This window comes from Halichoeres trimaculatus, unplaced genomic scaffold (assembly GCF_033239565.1).
Source record: "Halichoeres trimaculatus isolate MK-OKI-2021-1 unplaced genomic scaffold, fHalTri1.1 fHalTri1_scaffold_8, whole genome shotgun sequence".
Lineage (NCBI taxonomy): Eukaryota > Metazoa > Chordata > Actinopteri > Labriformes > Labridae > Halichoeres > Halichoeres trimaculatus.
This window is the reverse complement of record NW_027437186.1, coordinates 5,206,602-5,232,100: the sequence shown is the minus strand read 5'-3', so window position 1 is coordinate 5,232,100 and position 25,499 is coordinate 5,206,602. Positions and strand designations below refer to the sequence as shown.

At 41.4% G+C, this 25,499-nt stretch overlaps 1 protein-coding gene across 3 annotated transcripts in view; it reads right to left on the bottom strand.

Annotated features, from left to right (window-relative positions):
• Nucleotides 1-25,499, bottom strand: part of hspa12a (heat shock protein 12A) — a 77,445-nt gene that overhangs the window by 10,655 nt on the left and 41,291 nt on the right. The window contains exons 4-11 of one of the 3 annotated variants that reach the window (XM_074675511.1): nucleotides 23,200-23,386; nucleotides 20,476-20,580; nucleotides 18,446-18,562; nucleotides 12,479-12,653; nucleotides 12,283-12,297; nucleotides 4,667-4,753; nucleotides 1,446-1,550; nucleotides 1,099-1,357 (exon numbers count right to left, since the gene is read on the bottom strand). In XM_074675511.1, coding sequence (XP_074531612.1) covers nucleotides 1,099-1,357; nucleotides 1,446-1,550; nucleotides 4,667-4,753; nucleotides 12,283-12,297; nucleotides 12,479-12,653; nucleotides 18,446-18,562; nucleotides 20,476-20,580; nucleotides 23,200-23,386 — 1,050 coding nt within the window. The remainder of the gene's footprint in view (nucleotides 1-1,098; nucleotides 1,358-1,445; nucleotides 1,551-4,666; nucleotides 4,754-12,282; nucleotides 12,298-12,478; nucleotides 12,654-18,445; nucleotides 18,563-20,475; nucleotides 20,581-23,199; nucleotides 23,387-25,499) is intronic. The other 2 variants (XM_074675512.1, XM_074675513.1) reach the window with 2 other exon arrangements.

Below are 25,499 nucleotides of genomic sequence, written 5' to 3'. Positions count from 1 at the left end.
TTAAAGAGACAGCTAATAAGAGTTTTTTAAACGCAAGAGACAGAAAAAAAATGTTTTTTGGGCTGTAAATCATATAAAAACAATGCAAATGGACCAGATGGACAGAATAAAGTCTATAAAAGCCCAATACCCCTCTGTTATTAGAAAAGGGAGCTAATTCTCAGTTTTAGACCGTTGTGTGTAAGTAGCAGGCCATTCCAGCTGCAAATAATAAAAACAACAATTTTCTTTTACTGTTAGTTTTTCCAACAAACTCCTGAGAAACAACACTTTCAGCTGCTAAATGTTCATCTATCAGCAGCTGGATGATCTCTGTACCTAAAGGCAGCTGATCAGAGGTGAGGGGTTTAAATATGGTGATTCTATCTCAACAACACTACAGAGAAATGATGAAGACATACTGTGAGCTGTCATTCATCCAAACACTGAGTAGACTGTGATCTTTCTTTGACTGATTATCAGCTTTATCTTAATGAACCATAAAGCTCATCTAATCTCAGACATAAACCAGAGCATTTGTCTGGATTGATTTTCAGACCTCCCACTATCACAGAGGGTGGAGTCAGCCTGGGCCCTGTAAGCTGCTCCATCATAAATCACTTTTTTTTCTTTCCCATGCTCTGATCATCAGCTCTGTCTCTAGAGCCTTACGTCACATCTCGTCGTGTCTCGTGCCGTCTGCATGTCGACCAATAAATCCTGAAAGAATCGAGTCCATCAGCAACACGAGGCGGACTGAGTGCTTCCATTCAGGCGTCAGATGAGTGTCTGGGGGGCACTGAAGGCTTCAATTTCAGCCCTCAGCCTTCTGGACATCTTTTAATGTCCTTCACTGTGGGGTCATGGAAACCCACGCAGACCTGGACCATTAACATCCAGACTCCAAAGAGGCAGTCTTACAGCACTCAGGGGGCGGAAGTGAGAAGTTCATTAACAGAGTTCCTCTGTCCATGCCGTGCCTTTAAATCCGATCATGATCAAAACATATTTGGAGAGCTCAAAGTGTCTGTGAGCTATCCACATCCACTAAGGGACCAATCGTTTGATAAAACCCTGTGAAGAAATGGATGGATTGAGGATCATTTTCACTGTACTCACTTGCTTTTGCGCAGTGCGTGCTCCACACTGTGCCCCCTGAACTTCTTGTAGTAGTCGATGAAGGAGAAGGGCAGGTTTATGTTGAGCGGGTTGGTTCTGTCTGGAGCAGCCGCCCTCTTACGGGACTCAAACGCGATCATCAGGTCCACCCAGGCTGCCGGCCTCTTGATCTTGAATTGGTCGATGAAATCCTGGCCAAAGATCTTACACAGCAGCTTCTCAAATTCATAATCGATCCCAATCGAGCCGTAGGGACCACCTGGAGGGAATGGAGAGGGTGTATGTGAATTTAATGAAAATGAGACTGAACATGCTGCAGGAGGAGAGAGGAGTTCACGCTCTCCTACCTGAGGCCTTGTAGAGCTCCTTTAGGTGTCCCTCTGGAAGACGGATCTGATGGACTGTGAGGTCCACTGTTCCCCCTCCACAGTCCACCACCACGTACCGGTCACCTGCACACAGAGGAACGATAAGTGCACCAGACAGAGCCTCCACTCTGCTCCTTTCAGAAACACTATCAGAAAAGGAGGGATGTGACTCTTTGTGACATCCAGCCTCCTGACCCAGAGCACAGAGGGAGCAGCTGACCTACATCTCTGCAGCTCAGGGGTGAGAGGATGAAGGAGAGGAAGAAAGAGAGGATGGATGAAGGGGAGGGCTGGGCTTTGGCTTTGGCAGAGACATAAAGGTGGAGAGCGGCTGACAGTTAGAACATCACAATAACCACAGGTGGAAACATCCAGTCTTATCTTGTTTCTCTTTACACTAACACATCATGCAGATCAACTAATGACTCTCTAAACATTATAGTTCTGTTTTTATTTCACTGATAGTACAGAACCAGAACATACAACCCAACAGTTTACAGGGAGTAATTCAAGTTTGTGGAATATGAAAAAAATCTGTTTTTTGCACTGAAGACAATGGATTTTGTCAAAAAAGATTTTTAAAGTCTCTGTGAGGACTTTCCATTTGGCGTTTATTACAGTGACACCTATAGATTTTTCCAGGATAGACTCTGTTTCCCATGAGCACCATCACCTACTATCCTAAAAATGTGACCTTTGCTAAGATGTTCATTTGATCTTCTTCTAACTTTACCCAGGAGGCAAAGTGGTGAAGTTATGCATTTTTTTGTAGTTACCAAGAGCTATTGTTTGAAATGTAACATCAATCAAACTTTGTAAACTCAGTTTGTAGTTAAGTGTCCAGAAAGTGAGCAGACTATCTGTTTAGTGTTCCTCACAGCCCAGTGCTCTGAGACGTGTCTGTAATGTGTAACGTTAGTAAACCCTGGTTATGTGCTGTCAGTCATCTACCAATCAGAGCCAACGTAACCTCACTCTTCATTTTATTGATAGACTCTCAAGTTTGAACAGACCACTGCAGAATAACTGATGTTGCCAACTCCTCAGAAAGTAAGGTAGCTATTGGCTGTCCCAGAAGTTGCTTAATGACGTCATCACCACATTTGAGTAATAAGATCATAAATTCTAATTCAATTCTTGGTTTTTGTGTCAAAATATGAACCCTCCTCCTTTATCTGGGCTTGGAACCAGCAAAAGTGACCAAATTTAAATGCAGTCATCTGCTCTGGCTGGAGAGACTGTCGCACGAGTAAAGCCTGGCTCACACTACAGGATTTTAAAAATCTTATAAGATTCTGAAATCAGGTTGTATCTCACACATAAGGAGAATCTTCACAGATCATCTTCTCTTAAATCTTAAGCACACTCTAACTACAAGATTTGAAAATACTGACCAGCACACACTACAGGATTTCACCAAGACTATTTGACCAGAGAGAGTGATGCACCACATGTGCTCAGTTGTTTGATCTGAGGTTTTTAGAGCACTGGTGGGACAGGAGGAGAGAGAAGTGGAGCTGTCTGCAGCGGTGCCTTTCATCCATTACGCGCACGCAGAGGGACAGAGGTGAAACTGTTGCTGTATCAGCCAATAATGGCATGATCTCACACCCATCACTAATAAAACAACAGTTTGCTACTGTATGAAAATGGCGTGGTTATGTGTTATTTTTAAAGGCATTATTGAACTGTCTCGAGTGGGCCAGTGGAGCGCGCAGTCAGCTGACCCAGAGCCTTTTAGTTGCACTTTGAGCCTGCGTTTGTTGTCTGTTGTCCGGGCTCTTGTAAGGGGGCTCTCTCTCTCTCTCTCTTGTCTGTTGATATCCTCAGTGAGAATAGATAAAAATCAAACATGTTTGAACATTATCAGGGCGGCTACGACGAGTCTGTGAAAGTCTGTGGGGCTAAAGATTCATCTGTCAACCGCTCACACTAGAAGATAATCTTGCCTGAACGTCGGGGCCGATTTTAGTCCCCGACCAGATTTCTTCCCCGATTGTCGGGAGGACCCAATTTGGGTTAAATCGGTGGAGAATCCTGTAGAGTGAGCCAGGCTTAAAGAGAACCAGACTGCCTGTAGTTTGGAAGAATAACTGTTAAATGTGGGTTGGAATGAACATCATCACAAACAGTTTAACGAGTGTTTTAGACCATGCTCTATCACTCTCCTGTTTAGCTTTCTTCTGCTCTAACCTCCTTTTTCTGTCAGGTAGTCTAGCTCCAGTGTCCAACATTATTACTCAGTCTAGGTGCTGTAGATGGATTTATGTAATCATCACAGAAATAGTATTCAGAAATAACCCATTTTGTGCTGGTGATCTCAATTTAAATCATGGTTTATGAACAGTCAAATATATAAAACACAATTTAAAGATCACTGTTTAAGCCCTCACAGGGTCTTTAACATCCCAGACTCTAACTCTGACTGTTAAACTTGATGACTAAAGGAAATCCCTTATGTGAATTTTAATTTTCCAGTTCCAAATGTTCATGTTTTGGTAACGTGGTTAAATGAACTAATTTTCAAAGTGTAGGAAATGGCAATGATTTGAAATAGACTGTCATGTTTGTGGATCTGTAAACACATTTTCTTCATCAGTGCTGAGCAAGTCTGGAGGTATTTCTGTTCAGATATCATTTTTTCTACGGGGAAATCTGTACAGGATCTTACCCAACCACAGCTCTGGGAAATGTCTGGAGCATACCTAATCTCTGGATTGAGAAAGCTTTCTCATAGCAGCACTTTAATTCAGTTGAACGTATCTTTAAGCTTTGAAAGATGCTGAGTTGAACAAAGTGTCTCTTTTCCAGTTTAATCACCTGTTGATGTCACTGTTTCAGAAGGTAAACGGTGTAACTGGCCTGTGCTTAGAGGTAAACTACGATAGGTCTGTGTATATTTAATGTCTGTTTGTTTTTCAGTAAAAACAAAATGATAACAGTTAAATCAAAATCAACATAGCAAATGAAAACAAACAAAAAAAGGTAAAATACAACACATTATTTCATATACTACTACTTCTGTCTAGATCTGTGCAGTTTTTCAAAGCATGCTCTTTGTCGACTACGTCAGCCTAACTTCTACAGCTCCATCCTAAGATGACAGATTAGTAGCAAAGGAAAGAGTGAGAGCATTTAGCCTGCTGGAGGTAAAGAGAGGAAATCAAAAACAGATGAGTAAGAGAAGAGAAAGACTCTACCTTCTTCCAGCTCCGACCAAAGCTCCCCTACGACATTTTCCACCAAAAATGTGCGGCTCTGCCGGTTGCGCCGAACATGCTCCTTAGCTGGTTGTTAACAGAGAGAGAACGTTGTGGTGAGTGTGATGAAGGCGGGAAGCTGTGCTGTGTGAGGCTCATGAACAGGGGTGTGTGAGGCAAGCTGCAAGCTAAAGGTGCGCAGGTGTCCACGCTGTGAGCAAGCTTACTGTACAGGCCTGGTCAGGATTAATTCAAGAGTGACTTTTAGAAACAGGAAGTGACTTCAAACCACCTTTTTGTCTCCTTGAAGCTCATCAACTTACAGTAAAAACCTTTCACAGAGGAAACAGAAACCCTCAGATTGATCTGTCATGATGAAGAGTCTCAACGTTCGAGACCCACGATTAAATCGCAGCTCAGAAATCAGCGTCATTATTTAACAGGATTTTCTAATTGTAAATCTTTTTAATGAAATTAGCCTAGCTCTTACCTTGACCCTGTGATTAAAGAGGGGGTATTCTGCTTTCCCATGTTGTAAACATGGATGCAAAGTAACAACACTGGATGTTAGATCTAAACGTGCAGATTTTCAAGCCTCTACATTTTTATACATTGTAGAAATCCCTGAATGTATCTGTCACCTGCCTGAAACAGTCCATTCTTAAAATAGCACGAGATCTTTACAAGGCTTGCTGAAATGATGAGGTCATCACAAAAGGGTCTCCTAATTGGTTCATGACATTGTTGGAGAGGTGAGCTTCAAACACCAAGGTCTGCCTACAGCTCTGTCCCCAAAGGCTGGCCAATCAGAGGGAAGGGGGTTTGTGGAGCAAGGAGCCTTAAAGAGACAGTAGCTAAAAAAAAATTGGGTTTTTAAAGTGAGAGAAAAATAGGGTTTTTTGAGCTCTAAACCTTGTAAAGCTACTAAGAGGATACCAAAGGGACAGTTTAAAGTTAAAAAAAATGAATCACATACCCCCTCTTTAATATAAGTCTGACATTCTAAAGTTCAGCCTAAAATCTTGTTTACAGGATGTGTCATATGTCGCCTCAAAAACTGAGCCTTCGGTTTCTTAATCTGAATAAATGCTGATTGATTGGCCAGTCAACTTTAACTTCAATGTTGTTGTTTTTTTGTTTTTATAACCTACAAATAAACATGCAAAGAGGGCAGCATGACAGTATCATCCATCAGGCAGGTTAAAGATTATACATTCATGCTCTATAAATGAGAAGCTCAGTGGATATACCTCATTTTGGGACATTAATAAGAAAATATATAGATGAGGAAATTTTCTTGAAACACCATCAAAAGCTCTGTATTTTTTTTTTTTTAGTATCACAGTTTACCTCATCAGGCAGTTTAACCTGCAGCAAAGTGAAGCTCTGTGACCTGAGGCTGACAGCAGGAAGATCTGACAGTGGTAAATGTCAGAGGTACATTTCCTTCAACACGGAGGAAAATACAGGAGGAAGGAAGGATAAGTCCTCCTGCCCTCATTAGCCTCTCAGAGGGCCTGGGAGAGGTCTGCTGTTAGCATTACATCAGGCCGTCATAGTGAGACGTCAACAACGAGGCTCATCACAACCGATCAGTCAGACTGACAAAGTGTCGAGCATAACGTCAATGTGCCGGAGGGAAACTGCCGCCGTGCCGTGCTGTGCTGTCAGAGCCGACTGCTCCTCTGGATTTCCTGACAACACCTTTAAGGGGATTTGGAGTCTGAATGACTCAATGAGCTCTTATAAATCTCCAGTCAAACTCTGTTTCTGACATTAAGACATGTAAAGCTAGTCTAAGTCCTTTAATAAGGCGGGGGTTACTTAAATGTTGAGACCACAAATTAAAGTTTTAAGCCAAAGAAAAGTTGGGGTTTATAAAAACAAATCCACTTTACCTGCAGGGCGTCACAACAGTCTTTAGAGCCTGGTTAACTGGTTATAATTTCACAGCTTTGTAAAAACCTTTAGGTCAGTATGACTGATAAAATGTTTCCTTTAATTAATTAGGATTTGGTTTTTGTGTGTATGATCTAACAGTTTGTTTTGGGTCTGTCTTACAGACTATGTTTGTTCTCTGCTCCGAGCCTGAAGCTAAACATCTTTAATCAGTGCTCGGCTCAGACAGCTCATTAGACAGTCTGCGAGGTAAACTAATTACACGGAATGTGTCTTTAAAATAAACCCACAGCCTGCTGCTGAAGCTGTTAAAGAAAGTGTGTTTGCTTTTATCTTATGGCTTCGAGCAAAACACGAAACCTGTGTAATTTTTGTCCTGCTGACGGTGCTGCAGGAGCGTGAGCAGATTTATTAAGTAAAACTGGCCCGAAGTCTGAAGCTGGAGCTGTGTGGAGAGAGGACAGAGAGGTCTGCTTTAAGAGTTCCTTACACTCTCTGTGTCAGTTACCTTTGCTGACTGACACGACCAAAACATTTCATAGCTTTCACTTCAGTCTCTAACTTGTCTCGGCTTTTGTCCAAGAAGGACATACCCTCTGAAACACCCTCCAAGTTTATTGGTTGTCTAATGACCACAGCAAAAATAAAGTGGAAACAAGCTTTGATGTCTAATCTCTAGTAAAAAGTGTCTCGTTGGGATTTACCCTTTCACATGCACTCTATCAAATACATTTAAAAAGGATATTTATCAGTAAAATTGTGTGTAAAGTTGTTGTGGTTGCTCTCTACTGTTGTTTTGTTGTTTCTCTCTCCTTCTCTGTCTAGTCTCTTCTCTACACTCTTTCCCTTCATCACTGTTTCTTTTCTGATATCACCTTGTTCTGGTCAAGCAGTAATTTTCAAACTTGGCAATATACAGGAAAAAAAACAAAACATCTTTTTTCCAAAACACTAATAAAGAGTATCATTTTTAAACTCAAGGGGAGCCTTATACACAAATGACTCCCCTTTGGAAAAGTAAATGTGTTCTGCACAATACAGCAGCAAGACCATAATTCAGTTGTCCTGATGCTGGACAAATTGAAAAAAAAAAAAAATCTCTAATAAAAAGTGTCTTGTTGGGATTTCCTCTTTCACATGTACTCTACATGTGAAAAAGAATATTTATTAGTAAAATTGTGTGGCTGCCTCTTTATTTGATATCAATTTAAGTTTTCAGATCAGCCAATCAGGAAGCAGATATGCAAATTAACCAGCTTATTGATATGCTAGTTTAGGGTTATTTTGCTATGCCCATTTATCTAATGACAGTACCTCTCAATCAAATGATAGGCTCTGATCTGCCTTTCAGTTCTGCACTGGTGGCTTCTGACAGCTCATTCTTAGGCCCCGTTTACACAACGTTTCATCTGAAAACGCAAAAACGCAGTGAAAAAATCTGGGTTTACACGGAAACGCTGATGGACTGAAAATGCTGTAGTAAGCATGCCAGGCCTGTAGGTGGTGCTAGAACTGTCTTGTCCAGAAGCCGCTTTTGGTAGATCTCCACTGAAGTAGAGTTGAGCTGATCATCTGGTGTATTGGGGATCATAAGTTAAAAAATGGAGAAACAGATGCACATTCTGTTGAGAGACAGTCAGCAGATTCAGCAAATTGAGCAGCACAAGCACAACACGGTAGTTTGCGATGATCCTAACAACGGTACTGTTGTCCTGTTGTGTGGGCACGCAAGGCGGAGTGTGACGCAGCGTTTCTACTGAAAACCCCGGCTTTCTGTTTGCATGGCAACGCTGTCTGCAGCGTTTCAGAAAAATCCCACTCTGGAGGCTGTTTTCAAAAGTTTGTGTTTTAGGTTGGCTGAAACGCAGTTTCCGTGTAAACGCGAGGCTGAAACGCAACAAAACTTTTGGGTTTTACCCTAAAACCGTTGTTGTGTAAACGGCCCCTAATTAATTCATTTTTTGAACTGCTTATCCTGTGCAGGGTCGCAGATGGCTGGAGCCTATCCCAACTGTCATTGGTACACCCTGGACTGGTCTCCAGTCAATCACAGGGCTGACACAGACAGACAGATAACCATCCACACACACACTCACACCTACGGACAATTTAGAGTGACCAATTAACCTGGTGAGCATGTTTTGGACTGTGGGAGGAAGCCGGAGAACCCGGAGAGAAACCACGCATGCAGAGGGAGAACATGCAAACTCCACACAGAAAGGCGCACTGGCCAAGCTGGGGATTGAACTGGTGACCTTCTTGCTGTGAGGCTACAGCGCTGACTGTTGTGCCGCCGTGCAGACAGGCTCATTGTCTAATTACATAAAATCAATAGCTTGGATATTTACACATGTAAATCATCAGAAGTAACCTCCCCACCCACCAAAAAAATCACATGCTTAAAAACATTCGTAAAAGTCTAAAAAATCCCACTTAGATTATTTTCTATTACAATGTCGGTTTATGGGCCACATTCACTTGACAAGCCCAGAAAAATATCTTTTCTCAAGACAATAAAAGACAGTAAAAGAGTTATCATACCTGGTGATGGGGAAAAAAATTCTACTTAGGCGTCATATTTCACTTTCAATATCTCGAAATAAGATCTTCTTCTGGACTTGTCAGGTGAATGATGCTCATATTAAGCCCACTGAGACCATTTTTACTAAGACATTAAATCTTTTCTTAGATTTCGTTTTTTGCAGTGTAGCCAGGGGAAACCCTAAGGGTATGAACTTTTAGCATAAACCTCCTTTCTCTTTGATGCTTTTGTTCATGTTTTGACTCACAACTTCAGAAACAAGAATACGTTTTTAAGTGTGAGGTCTGACTGTTAGCTGCATTTGCACACATACATCCCTTTTAAGAGATAAATAACCTGCTTAATGGTCATCTAGTTACAGCTTCGTTTTGCCTCCACACAAACTGTCTCCTGTGTGTGCGCTCTCTGACATGTTAATGCATAATTGTACTTAGAATACCAGGAAAACTCATGAACTGATACTAAAATCTGTGATCTCTCTGTGTCTTCTGGTCTGTTGTCAGTCCGCTTTGACTCCAGTGTGAGAATACTCTCATTAATACGTTTTTCTGTGCATACTTCCAGACCTGACTCTATAACCTTTCTCTGCTGGGTGGTTAAATCTTCCTTAACTCTGAACTGAGAGAGAGCTTTGAAAGCTTAGAAACTTTGAAATACAGGAATGTACGCAGATGACTAAACAGATTATTTAAACGATTTTGAGGTCTACTGAACGAGTCGGATTGCTCTTCAAATGTGTGTTGCTGTGATTCCTCGTTATCTCTGATCTCTAATCTGACTAAAGTGAGCTAAGTTCAGGCTAAACAAACTAAAATCTTGAATATAAGTCTTGATAAAGTTAATCTGCTGAAAAAGACACCATGGACCACAAAAAGACATGCAAACAAAAGAACAGATACAGTACGTTTGGACCAAAGCAATGAAGAACTGAAAGAATAAACCAAAAGGAAGAGAGCGGAGAGATCTGAGACTGTTTCTGAGGAACAGGTCAGAGCTCTGAGCCAAAGCTTTTAGTCTGATGAGGATATTTAATACAATGTGGAGATGTGACCATGTGAGTCTCATGAGGAGCCTTTTAAAGACACATCTCTGTTCATTAGGACACGTACATGGATGCATGGAACGGGAGAAGTGTTTCAAGATCAGTGGAGTGAATGAATGAAAGGCTGGCTGTCCACATCCACTTACTTCTCACTGCACAGTATGAACAGAACATCTCACGGCTTGGTCTGAATCTGCAGCGTGAGTTACTGCACACTCTGTAGTGAAGCCAAAGAATAAAATACTAAAGCCACAGAGATGGTGTGTTAAAGCCAATCTTCATTTCTGCAGATCTGATTTATAGAAAGAGAGAGCTGATAAGTGAACTTTGGAGCCAGCAGCTGTGATGATGTGTGGTTATAATGATCCAGATGAAGTGACAGGGCTGTGTATGAGGAGGCCAGCTCAGTGTTTGCTCCTGCTGCTGATAAGAGCGCTCATTTTAACTTTGGATTGATTCTATCTTTCCTCACAGAAAGAGGTTTCTAATGTTCCTGTGTAACTGCATATATGCCTGTTAAACTCATTCTAAGGTTTGGTAGAGAGTCCGTTTGTCTAAATAATAACTTATAAAGTCTTTGGTCTTTATTTTAACTTTGTTTTATACTATACTTACATTAACTATAGAAACATAAATCTTATTCATTCACGTTATGTAATCACTTTAATTTATTGGTCTTTTCGTTTGATTATATGAATTAGGACCACTGCTGAAGTGGTTGCTATCTTTCCAGCTCCCTGGCTGGGCAGTAGTCTTTCTCTGTCATGAGTTTTCATGTCCTCCCTCCCACGGTCCAGGAACTTCCTCATCAGGTTGATTGATCACTCTAAACTGCCGTAGGTATCACTGTGCATCTGTCTCTATATGTGGTTGTGTCCCACTTTGTGCCAAATGACAGCTGGGACCTTCAGCCCCTGGACTCAGGAAGAGAACAGCGATAAAAGATGATGGATAACCATTAAGGAAATCATGTTTGATTTTGCTGTGACAAACTGAGGCATAATTTATTATTCTTACTTTGATCTTCATGTATTTATTTTCCCATAAATTCATTTTATTTTGGTAGATTTAGTTTTCTAATCTGGGGTATCATCATCTCAATCTACCCTCAGTGTTTCCCCAATTATATTTTATGACAGCAGTACCTCAGTTTATCTGCAGTGTGTTTATGACTCTTGACCTTGTAAATAGACTGTGGAGAGGGGTAGGAGTGTACACATTTAATATGACCAATAATTTGTTTTTTTATCATTTTTATATCATTTTTTTATGTTTTATTTTATATTGTTTTCATTTTTTTTTATCTTACCTTAATTCCTTGTGTTTCAGTCTATTTTACAAACTGTAACTCATTGAAATTTTATTTGAATTAATTTGACTTAATATTATTATATTAATTTTTTATTGTCTTTGATTTTTCTTTAAATAATTAACTTTCCTTTTAAATCCTTTGAATTTATGTTGACAAATTATATGTTATGAATTAATTTTATTTGGTATTATTTCATTTATTAATTGTTTATTTTTTAAAATTTTGATTCACATCTTTATTTTTTGTTCATTTCAACACTTTTTTTTCTAAATTTTTACTGATTTTATTGAATTCATCAGATCTTACTGAACTGATTTTATTACAGGGGAGAACTTTGGGCTGCATTTCTGAACGTATGAGACGTGCTCAATGAATAAAGATGAGTTCATTGTTCCCCCTCAGTGCAGCATTCTGTATTTCCCTATCATATGTACATTAAAAATAAAGTCTGATTTTCTGATATAGAAAATATTCTTTTACAAGTTTCAAATTTCACAAGTAGTACATGGAAAAAAATAGTTTTAAGTTCTGTTTATTTCACCTGTAGCTGCCTACACCTTTGATCTTACTCTTTCTAAGATGAGCTAGTACAAATGCATCCACTATTTTCTTTTTGCTCTCTCCAGCAGCGATCAGAGCGGAGATTTCGGCTCTAACATAAACCCAGAAGAATAATTTCTCACTGAACTTCTCATTTTTTAACCATTTACATTTTTTAAGGGGAGAGTTTCACAGGAGGAGCAAAAGCAAAAGTGGAAACATGGCAGTGGAGAGGGATACAGGGTGAGTGATTCCTGGGATTAAAAAGAGAGCATGTTTACCATGACCTGGAGAAACTATGGAGGAGACAACATTCAGAAGGAGGAGAGACAGTTAGCAACGTGTTTCCTCCTGGAGGAGAATGCATGATGGCTGATCGATGAGGCATGATGGCAGAGTAATGAGCATCATCATCATCATCATCATCATCATGCAGCAACATCAGCACCTGTTGATGGCAGACATCATGTGACATACCTTGGGTCATCACACTCCCCACGTTTTCAGTGGGGCTGAAACCATTCTCGGTTGTGCCCTTGCTACTCAGGTCCACCATCTGGTGGAGGCGGAGCTTACGACAGTAGATTGACGCTGCCTCAGGTTCCAAGGCGATGATCAGCTGCTCCGGGTTTTCACGGGACACCAGGCCAGACTAGACGAGGAGAGAAAGCCACATCAGAACAGAGAAACACATTAAACGCCACAGTGATGGTGCTCCTTTCTGAAGTCTTTGTGTACCAACAGTTTGTTTTATATCACAATAACAGCACAAATTAAAATCTTGGTGTTCTTCTTTTAAAACTGAGCCTCAGTGGCCACATCTCAGCTGTGATCCAACTAGCTTTGTCTAATTGTCTGATGAAAAGTAGGCTCTGATTATTTATTTACTTGTGTGTTTGACAGGGACAAAAGCAGAAAACATTGCTTCATAAAATATATAAAGTAGATACTGAAAATATACAAGTGAGTAGCCATTATTAATTTGCAAATTTGCAAATTTGAACACAAGTTTTTGGATGATTAACGCAGTTTTAGAAGCGGCGCTGTCTATGCCTCGATGGATCCCATTATACGGACGTCCGCTGCACGATTTTGGATCTAAATATCTCCTGAAGCACTGCTTGGATCAGGAAAGCCTTCTGGGTGAGTATTTTGTTCTACTTCATTCTATAAACAATGTAAAAGCTGTATAAACCGAACTTATCCTTTAAGGTAAGAAATGCACCAATTCAGAGCCATTTAGTGGTGCATGCTGGGAAATGTAGGCTTGAAATGAATTTGCTCAGTGTCATGAAAAGAAATAAAATATGGTAAGCTTATTCATGAAATGCAGCTTTACACTCAGGATGCGTTCAGGTACAATCCTGAGCGTAGGTCACCCACACTTTGTGAGCACTAAGAACCCACTCACACACACTTAAACGCTTGAAGCACAGAAATAAACACCAGGTTGTGATAAAACGCCTACAGCACAAGTGAAAATCAAGTAGAAGCAAAAATAAAAACACGACTGAAACGCCTCCTCTGCAGGAGCGTGTGAAAGATGTGAGTGTGCAACACGTTCACAGCTGCTCATTAGCAAAGGCTCAGGTTTGATGGAGCACAGTCACAGAACGCTCTGAGTGCAGTTTTGTGGCTGAAATCAAAACCATAAACCAAAAGAGGGTCATAAAGATCACAGACCATTGCAAAACATAAACAGTGATACAATTTTCTTGTTGCGAGCTGCTGGAGAGGACCCAGAGTGATTTCAGAGCCAGGCTCAGACAGGAAGTCATGTTTCAGAGTGAGCAGAGGCAGAGACGACATGGTGTCTGGTGTTGGGAATGAATCAGAGGAGAGCAGGGGTTATGGAGGGGGGAGAAGGAGCTGAGGGTTGTGTAATGGTCTAACAGATGATGAAGTCAGAGGATCATCATGAGGAGGAGAAGGAGGAGGAGGAGGAGGAGGGGTTACACTGAGTGTTTCTCCCTCCCTCTGTCCTCCATGAACAGCCAATCAGAGGCAGACGCTGCCTGATGCTGAGTCACTGCAGATGCTTGGCGTTCCCTCTGCTCACTCTCTCCTCCTCTCCATCAGCTCATCCCTCCTGCCGGCGGCCATACTGCAGATAACAGCTCTGTTTCTGCTCTATCTTCATCCCCCTCCTCTCCTCCTCCTCCTCCTCCTCCTATTTTAGTGCTCACACCAGGGAGGTAATCAGGACAAAAGGATGATATCATTTAAGAGGGGAGCAGGGAAACTGGAGTCCACATTGGTCCAGGAGCAGAGCTCACAAATCTGAGTGTTTGTCTGGTCACAGATTAAGAGGAAACATTTTGGGGAGAGATGCAGATTTGTGTTCCCTCCAAAGTTTGGTGGGTTCCTGCTCTATGCGGAGGTTTGTGTTTGTCAAACCACTGAACAAAACCTGCAGGTGAGTTTTCTCTGGAGTTAGAGGTGGAAAGAAAAATCACAAATTTGACCTTTACTGAACAATCGCCTCTGGTACTGGATGTTTTAAAAGGCATTTGTTTGCACACACACAGAAAATAAAATAACACATTCGTGATCTGTCAAAAACGTGTAATGATCAGCTTGGCTGAGGGGTGGGATTAAAGAAAACTAGAAGTGGACCCATGAATGTTTCAAAGAGAAGAGTACAAATAGGTTTTTCATCCTGCTGTTTGTGTTTGACTTAATGAGAGATGTTTTCATGTCTGCAACACTGAGCGGTACATAACAACAGGGGGCATTGCTCTCTACTCTTTCCTGCTTTGATGTAATGCTACAGCGCTGAAACAAAGTGCCTTCTTCAAGTTACACCTTATCTGCAGTGACCAGGGAATCAAAGCAGCAGTGGCGTGGCGTGGGGATTTTTTTTTGAGGAAGCAAAGTGAGACAAAGCCTCTAATCTGTGTTTTTTTTAGGGAGTGGGGTACATAAAAGACTATGTTGCAGTTTGTATCGCTATTTCATGTAATAGAACGACCTGTTAGAGCGCCCAGAGACGATCATTTTACTTACTTTGAGCACCCACACACACCCTTTAGCTCTCTCACTCATTCACATACATACATGATCCTCTTGACTTATCTTAAACATCTTATTAATTCATTCAACCGCCCACTCAAACGCACAACCTGCCGCTTCGTGCACACTGGTAACATGCTAATCTCCCTGATTTCATTCAGTGGCTTGACGATGATGAGGATACTGTGGTTTGATTGGTTTGAGGCCAAAGACGGGGTGGCTTCCCTTGACACAGTCTTGGCCAATCACAGGTGAGCAGTGTCATGACCCCAGCCTCATCTGATTGGTTAATCATTTTTGTTTTTTTTCACCAAGGGACGCCAACTCGGCTTGGCTTCCTCGCAGACAACAGCGTGCAGTTTTGTATTTTCACCACTCATTCGCCACAGAACATTTAGGAGGGCGCTGTTTTACACATTGTAAAATGCTTAATAAGTAGAGGAGAGAAATAAGGAAGAGATGATAGAGATGAAACACAGAAGAATTATCGAAACTGTTAAAAAGGAGGGTTTTCATTAAAACACAGCTGCAGTCTGAAAAAAGAGAGGAAGCATGGCTTCACTTGGCCTCCGGGAGAAAACGCCACTGCAAAGCAGTAACCTTTTTGGTATGAGTTAACAGCCTAAACCACTACACTGCCGTGAGCCACAAATACAAACGTATGTATGAATGAAATGAATAAAACTTTAGTAATAAGCTCTTAAAGTAATACAAAAACTCAAATCTTTAAGTTTCTTAAAATGAAAACAAGCTCTTATTTCAGTGAACTGAGTTCATTTTCCTTGCTTGCCGTATAATTTTACAAGTAGACTTTATTATGACAAATACTCAACGTCGTAATACTGTGCTTGCTTAACATAACAGGCACTCACTGTCCAGTCTGCATCTGTCAAATACACACTGCTATTGTGTCATGTAAACAAAAGCACACTGCGATCAGGTCAAGCAGCTGGAGACGTCTTCAGTGACTCTAAATGTTTACACTGAAACAAAAAACCATCTACTGTCAGTGACTCTGTAACAGAATCTCACAAAACAGGATCAGGAGGCTCTAAAGTTCTACTTTTTGCAGAAGATGAGGTTTTGTTATGGTGTTGAAATGGATTAATGGATGAGAGGGTGAATGCATGAATGAATAAATAGATTAGGGGATGAATATACAATGGATAAATAGGCAAAGTATGGACAGACTGAAGGATGAAGGATGATGGATGGATGGATGGATATATGGATGGATGGATGGATGGATGGATGGATGGATGGATATATGAATGGATGGATGGATGGATGGATGGATGGATGGATGGATGGATAACGACAGGTGGATAGATGGATAGATTGACTGATGGACGATGGATGGATAAATGGATGGATTGATGGATAAGGAGACTATTAGATAGATGGATGAATTGGTGAAAGAATGAATGGATGGATGAATGGATGGATGGATGGATGGATGGATGGATTGACTGATGGATGGATGGATAGATTGACTGATGGATGATGGATGGATGGATTGAATGATGGATGATAGATGGATGGATGGATGAATAGATTGATGGATGGATTGATGGATAAGGAGACTATTGGATGGATGGATGGATGGATGGATGGATGGATGGATGGATGGATGGATGGATAAAAGGGTGAAAGAATGGATGGGTGGATGGATGAATGGATGAATGGATGGATAAGGAGACTATTGGATGGATGGATGGATGGATGGATGGATGGATGGATGGATTGATGGATGGATGGATGGATGGATGGATGGATGGATGGATGGATGGATGAATGGATAGGTAGAATCTTAAATGGATGGATGGATGGATGGATGGCTGGATGGATGGATAAATGGATGGATGGATAGATTGACTGATGGACGATGGATGGATGGATGGATTGATGGATAAGGAGACTATTAGATAGATGGATGAATTGGTGAAAGAATGAATGGATGGATGAATGAATGGATGGATGGATGGATGGATGGATTGATTGATGGATGATAGATGGATGGATGGATGAATAGATTGATGGATGGATTGATGGATAAGGAGACTATTAGATAGATGGATGAATTGGTGAAAGAATGAATGGATGGATGAATGAATGGATGGATGGATGGATGGATGGATTGATTGATGGATGATAGATGGATGGATGGATGAATAGATTGATGGATGGATTGATGGATAAGGAGACTATTGGATGGATGGATGGATGGATGGATGGATGGATGGATGGATGGATGGATGGATGGATGGATGAAAGGGTGAAAGAATGGATGGGTGGATGGATGAATGGATGGATAGGTAGAATCTTAAATTGATGGATGGATGGATGGATGGATGGATGGATGGATGGATGGATGGATGGATGGATGGATGGATAGATTGACTGATGGACGATGGATGGATGGATGGATTGATGGATGGGTGGATAGATGGATGGATGGATGAATAGATTGATGGATGGATGGATCTCTTTGATTTTGTCTTCGTTGTTATTGAACATTTTCCAAGTTATAACAGATTTTTCTGACCAGTTTTTAATCACTTTCTCAAACTGGAGTTTTTACAGTGAAAGTCTGAAAATCAAGCAGCTGAACTGAGGTCAGGTGAAATCTTTCATCATCTCTTCAGCATCAGCCATGCTCCATCTAATGGAGGTCAGGTCCCTCAGCCCCACCCTCATGTCACACACATGTGCACACGTGTCTCCCTCTCCCGCCACAGCTGTCCTCTGTCTCTCCTCCCTCCTCCTCCAGCCTCTTTCTTCACTGCAGACAGCCACACCCAGGCAGCCACTGTGAGTGGACTTACACAAACACACACATTCACACATAAACACACCCAAAGAATGCTTTAATTCTCTACTTGTGAGGACTGGTCATTGAGATCAGTGCTGAATCGTCCTCAAGTCTCTCCTTAGTGTCTTTACATTGATGACTGTCTGATGTGACCCTGTCTGTGACCTCTGCCACAGTCTGAAGGTCACTGTATGGGTGTTCATGGCAGGAACATTTCACTGATTCATCATGACTCTGTGTTCTGGTGCTGGAAATTTATGCATCTCTGTTTGACTCTGTTTCTCCCCACACACTCTCTCTGAATATGTGTGTGTGTGTGTGTGTGTGTATGAAGGGACCTAGACATTTAACCCTGCAGTGAAACATGAGCTGCTGAGGACACTGTTTCCTAGCACCATATCTTCTGGGATGTCGACCACTGCTGCATCTGTGACGTCTTTCCACTGGGGACTCTTCTTCTTCTCACAGGCCATGCCAAGCTAATGCGTGTTTGAAGGCTGCACACACAGCCACACAAAGCCACACACCTCCCCCACTCAGATACCTTTGAATCAGTGCCTGCATCTTCTGAGTCTGTAAAGAAAAGTCAGTTCAGATGTGTGTGAAGTTTCTTGGTGTACCTTATACGCAGCCTCCCTCATGAACTGCTTTGCAGGCATCTTCCAGATGGCAGGAACAGTGATGACCCATCTCACGTCATTGTTGTCGAACTCTCCGCCTGTCTGATCACTCAGCTCCTGCAGGAGGAGAAACAAACACAACCTGCCATCAGAAACCTCCTTGATAGAGAAACAGGCTGGGACTAGGATCTAAATGTGGTTCTGGGGTAGTACGTTTACCCCTGAAAATGGTCCTGCCTGGAGGGAGCACTTTGAACCTGAATGTTTCTGATTGGTGGAGCACTCACAGGGTTTTTATTTCCACTGCCCTATGACTACAATAAGATGACCCCCCAGCTGTGATGGCCTTGGTTTAGTACCTCCTAACCAATGGTCTTCTTTGAGCCTGATGGTGTGAATGTGTCTCTATCAGCTCCTGGTGTTCCAGTTTAAAGAGTGACCCTGTGAACTGGAGACCTTCAGCTGAACATGTCAGTGGAGATTCAGTTCACAACAGCTCTTAGCTCAGAGTTCTTCCATCTTAGTTGAGTTTTTTATACATTTATTTAATGATGGTGTAAAGTTGTTTGAAAAGGATGCATCCTGCTGAATACTGTCGATGAAACAGGCTCATTTTTAGGCTGTGAAACCTGTTGATCTCTGCTGTCTGCATACTCTGGACAGCCAAAAGCACTCTAGCGTTAGCCAGACGAAGCTTTTTTTAGGTGATTGCTTTGCCACTAGCACTTGTGATTTTACAAGTGTCAACAAATCCATCTGCAGTGAAATGAATCACAATCAAAACCTCAGAATCATCACAGGCTGAGCATCCTCCGCGCTAACAGGCTAACTGCAGCACTGTTCATAAATACCGCAGTTATTCTTCTTCTTCTATGGTGTTATTTTTGCTGAATGGCCTTCTTCGTCATTGTCTTACTTTCATGTGTTGGACTTCTGTTATGTGTATTCTCAGTGTGTGTGTATTGTGTTTCTTTGTTTCATTAGTTTTCCTTTGTGCTAATTCTTCATTCCTTTGTTTTCCAGCCCTGTCATGTGTTGGACTTTTTGTTATACATGTTTCTTGTGTTTTTCTGTCTTGTTGGTTTATTCAGTGTTTCTATGAGTCCTTTGTCTTGTTCACACTAATTCTTGTCATGTATTTTCATTTGTGCTTCTGTAGTTTTACCTCCTGCCCTTGTGCTTCCCTCTCTGTCTGACTGCCTCTCATGTCTTTCACCTGTATCTTGTTCACACCTGTGTTGACCACCCTTTGTCTATTTAGTCTCTATATTTGTTAATTTTGTTTGTCTTTGTGCCTTTTGGTTGCATCTCTTGGTCTCCCCCTCCTGTCATGTGTATTTTCCTGTGTAAGCTTATTGGGAATTCTTGAGTTAGATGCACCTAGGTTCTCCTCATTCTTGTGTTTCCTGCTGAGCTGTGACAGAATGAACTGACCAAAACATGGACCCAGGTTTCTTATCTAATAGTTCGGACTGTTTTTTTTTTTTTTTCCAAAAATCATTTATTTGCAATAAATGTTAGGATATGTGTCTATGGCTGCGGAAAGTCAGTGTGGTGTCTCCTTAGGACCTGGCCAGCAATTCTTCCTGGGACCTAAGGAGGCCGCCAGCAGACAGGTCATCAAAGCCACTGACATTGTCTATCACCCAGGCTGCCCAGTACTGTCAATCTGGCAAACTGGACACGACCCACCTATGTCTTCTGTTGAGCTATAACACTTATTGCCCTCTACTGGTATGGAGGTGTGTTGCAAAACTTTTTTTTCTCTTTAAGTACATCGCTGGCCATGTTTACATTTATCTGTGTCTCTGGCCTGTGGTGGAAACACAAACAAACAATGTGCCACAGGAAATATGTAGTTTTTGGTAATGTTTTACCAGGAATTAAAGTTACCTGGACCTCCTGGTTGAAAAACACCTTTAGTGGAACGAGTGTGTCAAGCTAATAACTTACTTTTTTTATCTTTTTTTTTTTTTTTTTTAAAAAAAAGGAAACTAAAAAGAATGTGCTTCAGCATAGAGGTGTTTTACCTTTAGTGCCTGCTCCTTAAAGAAGGCCAGTGCGTATGCGAAAATATCCAGAGCTTTCACTCGCTTCCCATTGGCTGCATGGAGGTCTGTGTCGATGGACAGGTTCTGTGAGCAGGGAGAAGGAAACAAAGTTAGAGTTTTACAGAGGATAGAAAAGCATGTAGATAAAGGACAACAGTATGTGTGAATGGGACAAAAAAAGTTTAGAGTTAGAGACATGTAAAATGTTTCACTGCATACTGAAGACATTAATTTTTTCCTGCCAATCACAAGAAAAATCACTGCTGCCAGGCTTAAGCTGAAAGTGGATCTTAACAGCCAGACAGCCATAAAGTATTCATGAACAGTGGAGGGTGATTCCTAATGGCTTTGGTACGTTGAAGACCTTTCATCCTGCCATAGGCTAAAGGACAGGTCAAGTGTTATTCTACACTTTCATTATATTCTAACCCCGCACAACCAGCCCTGTGTGCATGGCCTCAGTACCAGGACTCAGTTACCGTTAAAGACATTAAGACCTTCTGGAAAGAAGCTCCGCTGATTTGTTAAAAGGATGTAAAGAATCTTCTGATCATGATCGACTAGATTAGCTTTCAATGCACAGGAACAGATACACTCATCGGCCACTTTATTAGGTTCACCTGTTCAACTGCTCGTTAACATTAACATCTAATCAGCCAATCACACAGCAGCGACGCATTGCAACACACAACATGTTCAACCTTGAGGCAGATGGGCTACAGCAGTAGAAAACCAAACCAGGTGACCCTCTTGTGAGCCAAGAACAGGAAAATGAGGCTATAGTTCACATGGGGTCACCAAAACTGGACCACAGAAGACTAAACCTATCTCCTGGTCTGATGAGTCTGGATTTCTGCTCCACATTCAGATGGTAGGGTCAGAATTTGGCGTCAACAACATGAAAGCATGGATCCATCCTGCCTTGTATCAACGGTTCAGGCTGCTGCTGCTGGTGTAATGGTGTGGGGGAGATTTTTTTGGCTCACTTCGACCCCTTAGTACCAACAGAGCCTGATTTAAAGCAGTGTTTCCCAATCCTGGTCCTGGGGACCCCCTGCCCTGCATGTTTTAGGTGTTACCCCATTCCAGCACACCTGATTCAAATGAATGGCTCGTTATCAGGCTCGAGCAGAGCTTGATGACGAGCGGATAATTTGAATCAGGTGTCACGCTATATTCAAAGTGAACAGCAGGTCGTCCTCGCTCTCATAATCACTCATCTTTACGTTTTTATTGCATAATTCCTCCTGGCAGACTACCTGCGTTTGTTTATATCTGGCACGCCGCGCACGCAGACTGATACACTAAGCGGCGAGCGCCTCGTAGCCAGCTGTGGCTCTGCAGCGGAGGTAGCGCCTGTTACGACACGATGAGAACTAGAGCCTTATTTAGCGGTGTTTTTGTGTGAAAGTAACACGCTGAAAATTTTCTAAATAAAGCGTGAATGCAGACCGATATGAGATTTTTTTGATGGGAGTCCGTTTATTTGTGTTTTTGGTCAAGTAAAATTGGCCCCGTCTGAGTGCAGAGGAAACCGGCTGACGAGCACGGAGGGGGTGTTTGGTGTGTGCTCCCTGGGCTTCTGCTGCACAAAAACACTGCTATAGGGGTAATTTCTGCCCTAAACCTTGTGATAGGACCCAACTTGTTCCATCCTGGAATATCATTTTAAAGTCCACAGCCTACCTGAGTATTGTTGCTGACCATGTCCATCCCTTTATGAGCACAGTGTACCCATCTTCTGATGGCTACTTCCAGCAGGATAACGCTCCATGCCATAAAGCTGGAATCATCTCAGACTGGTTCCTTCAACATGACAATGAGTTCCCTGTACTCAAATGTCCTCCACAGTCCCCAGATCTCAATCCAATAGAGCACCTTTGGGATGTGGTGGAACGGGAGATACTCATCATGGATGTTCAGCCGACAAATCTGCAGCAACTGAGTGATGCTGTCATGTCAATACGGTGTAACATCTTTGAGCGATGTTTCCAGCACCGAAGGCTTAAGGGGGTCTGACCTAATGCTCGCAAGGTGTCACTAAAAAAGTGGCCACTAAGTGTAACATTCAAGTTTAAAGTTTCAGTTTTGGCATGCACCATGATTTCTGCTAATATTCAGATTAAAAGTGTGTGCCTCGTTTGTTGATCAAGCTCAACATAGTAAAACCGATGCCTTTTCTCATCAACATGAATTTAAGAAAATATTTTGGGATAAGTGATGTTGAAAACTAATATTTCAATGAGCCAAAAGAGATTTCACAATCTTGATTGTGATTTTTAAAAAAAGACTGTCTGCTTCTTTTTCAAAAAAGCCTCTCTACACTTCAGAGCTGACAGCACACTTGTCAGTCAGTGAGCACACAGGAAGTGGATGTCCAGGCTGACGTACACACTGTGAACCTCCCTGTTTACTGAGGCAGACTGCTGATGCTAACAGCATCCCCCTGATGTCCTGCAGAGAGTTACAGGCAGTAAAGGTCCCTGAGCCTGCAGCCTCCCACATCCAACAAACTGAAGGAGTCAGCAGTATGCAGCAGCAGCAGCAGCAGCTCAGGCGCACCGTACAGAAATTCAATACACGCTGTCAGCCAAGGTGAGCCTGTGAGTGATGAGGGTGCAGAGTGTCTGTGCTGCTGCTTAGCATGTGTGTATCCTGCAGATCTGATCTGCGGGTAGGCACTCGCTCTGATCACATTCTTACCGCGGTGGTGTGGAGCTTCATTTTGAACTTTTCCAGGTACAGCCAGTGTTTGGACTCACTGGGGTCCAGGTCGTGGTAGAAGTCACGTGCAGCGTAGCCAAAACTGTGGAACTTCCTGTCTGGAGTGAGCAGGATGGTGGTGGGAGTCTTTTGATTGGACACACCTGGGTCTCCACCTTCCCAGCGCCTGAGGAGACACAAAGATGATATCAATACTGCGACTGATATTCTGTGTTTCAGCCAATTGATGAAAACTGATCAACATAAACCTGCGTGTGCTGAAGTGAAACACACGTTATAATCACTTAATATGAGTCAGCTGCCAAAACCAGATTAAAGCATTGATATGATCTTCACAGGATGTGTTGAAATGATGAGGTCATCACATAAGGATTTCTCAACTGGTTCATGAAATGTTAGAGGTGAGGGCCTCAAACACCAAGGTCTGCCCATAAGCCTCCAGAGGGCTAGCCAATCAGAAGGAAGGGGGTTGATGGAGCCTGGAGCCTTAAAGAGACAGTAGCTAAAATGAAGTCAGAATTTTCTCAAAACCCAGAGTGAGAAAAAAAAGAGGGTGTTTTTTTGACTTGTAAATCAAGTAAAACTACTATGGGGACACCAGAGGGACAAAGTAAAGACTGAAAAAAAGCACAATACCCTCTCTTTAAACTACAGTTCATTATGAAAGTATTATCTATGCTAGTGAGCAACCCAACAACACATATCTTGACCACCCTGAAATGTAAAGGTGCAGTTCGCTGTAATATTTATAATGTCAAGTAGATGCTGGACAAAACCTTCTCTTCTGCAGTACATCTGTTGAAAAAATGCACACCTAACTGTTCACAAACAGTAAAAGGGTTTAAAGGCTAACATACCCTTGTTTTAACACTCAAGTGCCACCCTCAACATAAACTGAGAGTTTATTTGTTTATGTATATATTAAAAACTCTTTGCATAGTGAGAAGTCAGCACATCTTTCCAGTACGTCCAATACGCCATGTCACCCAGTCCTCCAGGCTAATTGAGGCTAATTCAACATGTAACTGGGCAAATGGAGGTCAGCTATTATTATCACTCCTCCTGTTCCTGGGGAGAGGTGCATGATGGGATGATCGAGGTCATCTAATAAAGAGCTCCTGAGAGCCAATTCTTGATGTCTGGAAAAAGTGGACAGAAGAAGCCTGACTGATAAGAAGTATAAAACATAAAACAATTCTAATAAGTTTGAGTGCAGACATTTTCTATGAACCAGTTTTTCCAAACAAAACAAATTATACCTGGGAAAGATGTTAGTGTAAGAAGTCTACCTTCTTCCAAAGTGGGTATAAAAACTGTACTCAGCAAATTAAATGGTACAGTCCAAAGTGTTGGGAACATGTGAACTGATTAAACTGAAACTTTGTAAAACAACAGAAAAAGCAACAAAGCTGACATCTTACAGGATAACAACAGGCTCCTTGCAAGGTATCCAAAATAAAACTAAAAACGGGAAATATAATGACATCAAAAAAGAAATGAAATGAAACTAAAAAAGAAATAAAATGAAACTAAAAAAGAAAAAAATGAAATTGAAAAAGAAAGACTTAAGTATAGTTTTATGTTCTAATTTGGCTGATGCGAATCTCGCTGTTAATGAACCTTGACTAATAACTCAGACAAAGTTGGTATGATTATCAGCACAGCTCAATAGACATGAGATACAGCAAAAAAAACTATCAAATATAAACACACACACACACACACACACACAAAGAAAAAAAAAATACAAGGGCATACGCATACGTAGGGCTGAACAATTAACTGAATTTAAACTGACATCGCAATGTTACAGAATACAATTTTTAAACCTCAAAGGCTGCAATTAAAAAAAATAAATAAATAAAGTGCATTTAAAAAGTGCAATCAATAAGTTTATATATTTCAGTGGTTGAGACAAAACTTTGTTTTTATTTACATTTCTGCAACTTAGATTGTGTTTTGTTACTGATGACAGATTAGTACAATTTTTATACATTTAAAAAAAAAAGTGCATTGCACTTGTTTACATTTGGTCCCCTTTACATTTCTGCACTTTATTTAGTGTGAGATTCCTATTTATTTTTCAGATTATGGTTCATACCAGACCTCTTGTTCTGTAGTGCTTTGCTTTGTTGTTTGTTCTCTGATTTTATTTAAAGAAATTAATGATAATATTATTATATGTCAACAAGGCTCAAAGTCAAATCAATCAGTCAATATTATACTGTGTTTGTAATGGTTTAAGATAGGTTATTCATATCAACTCATGCATCAATTCA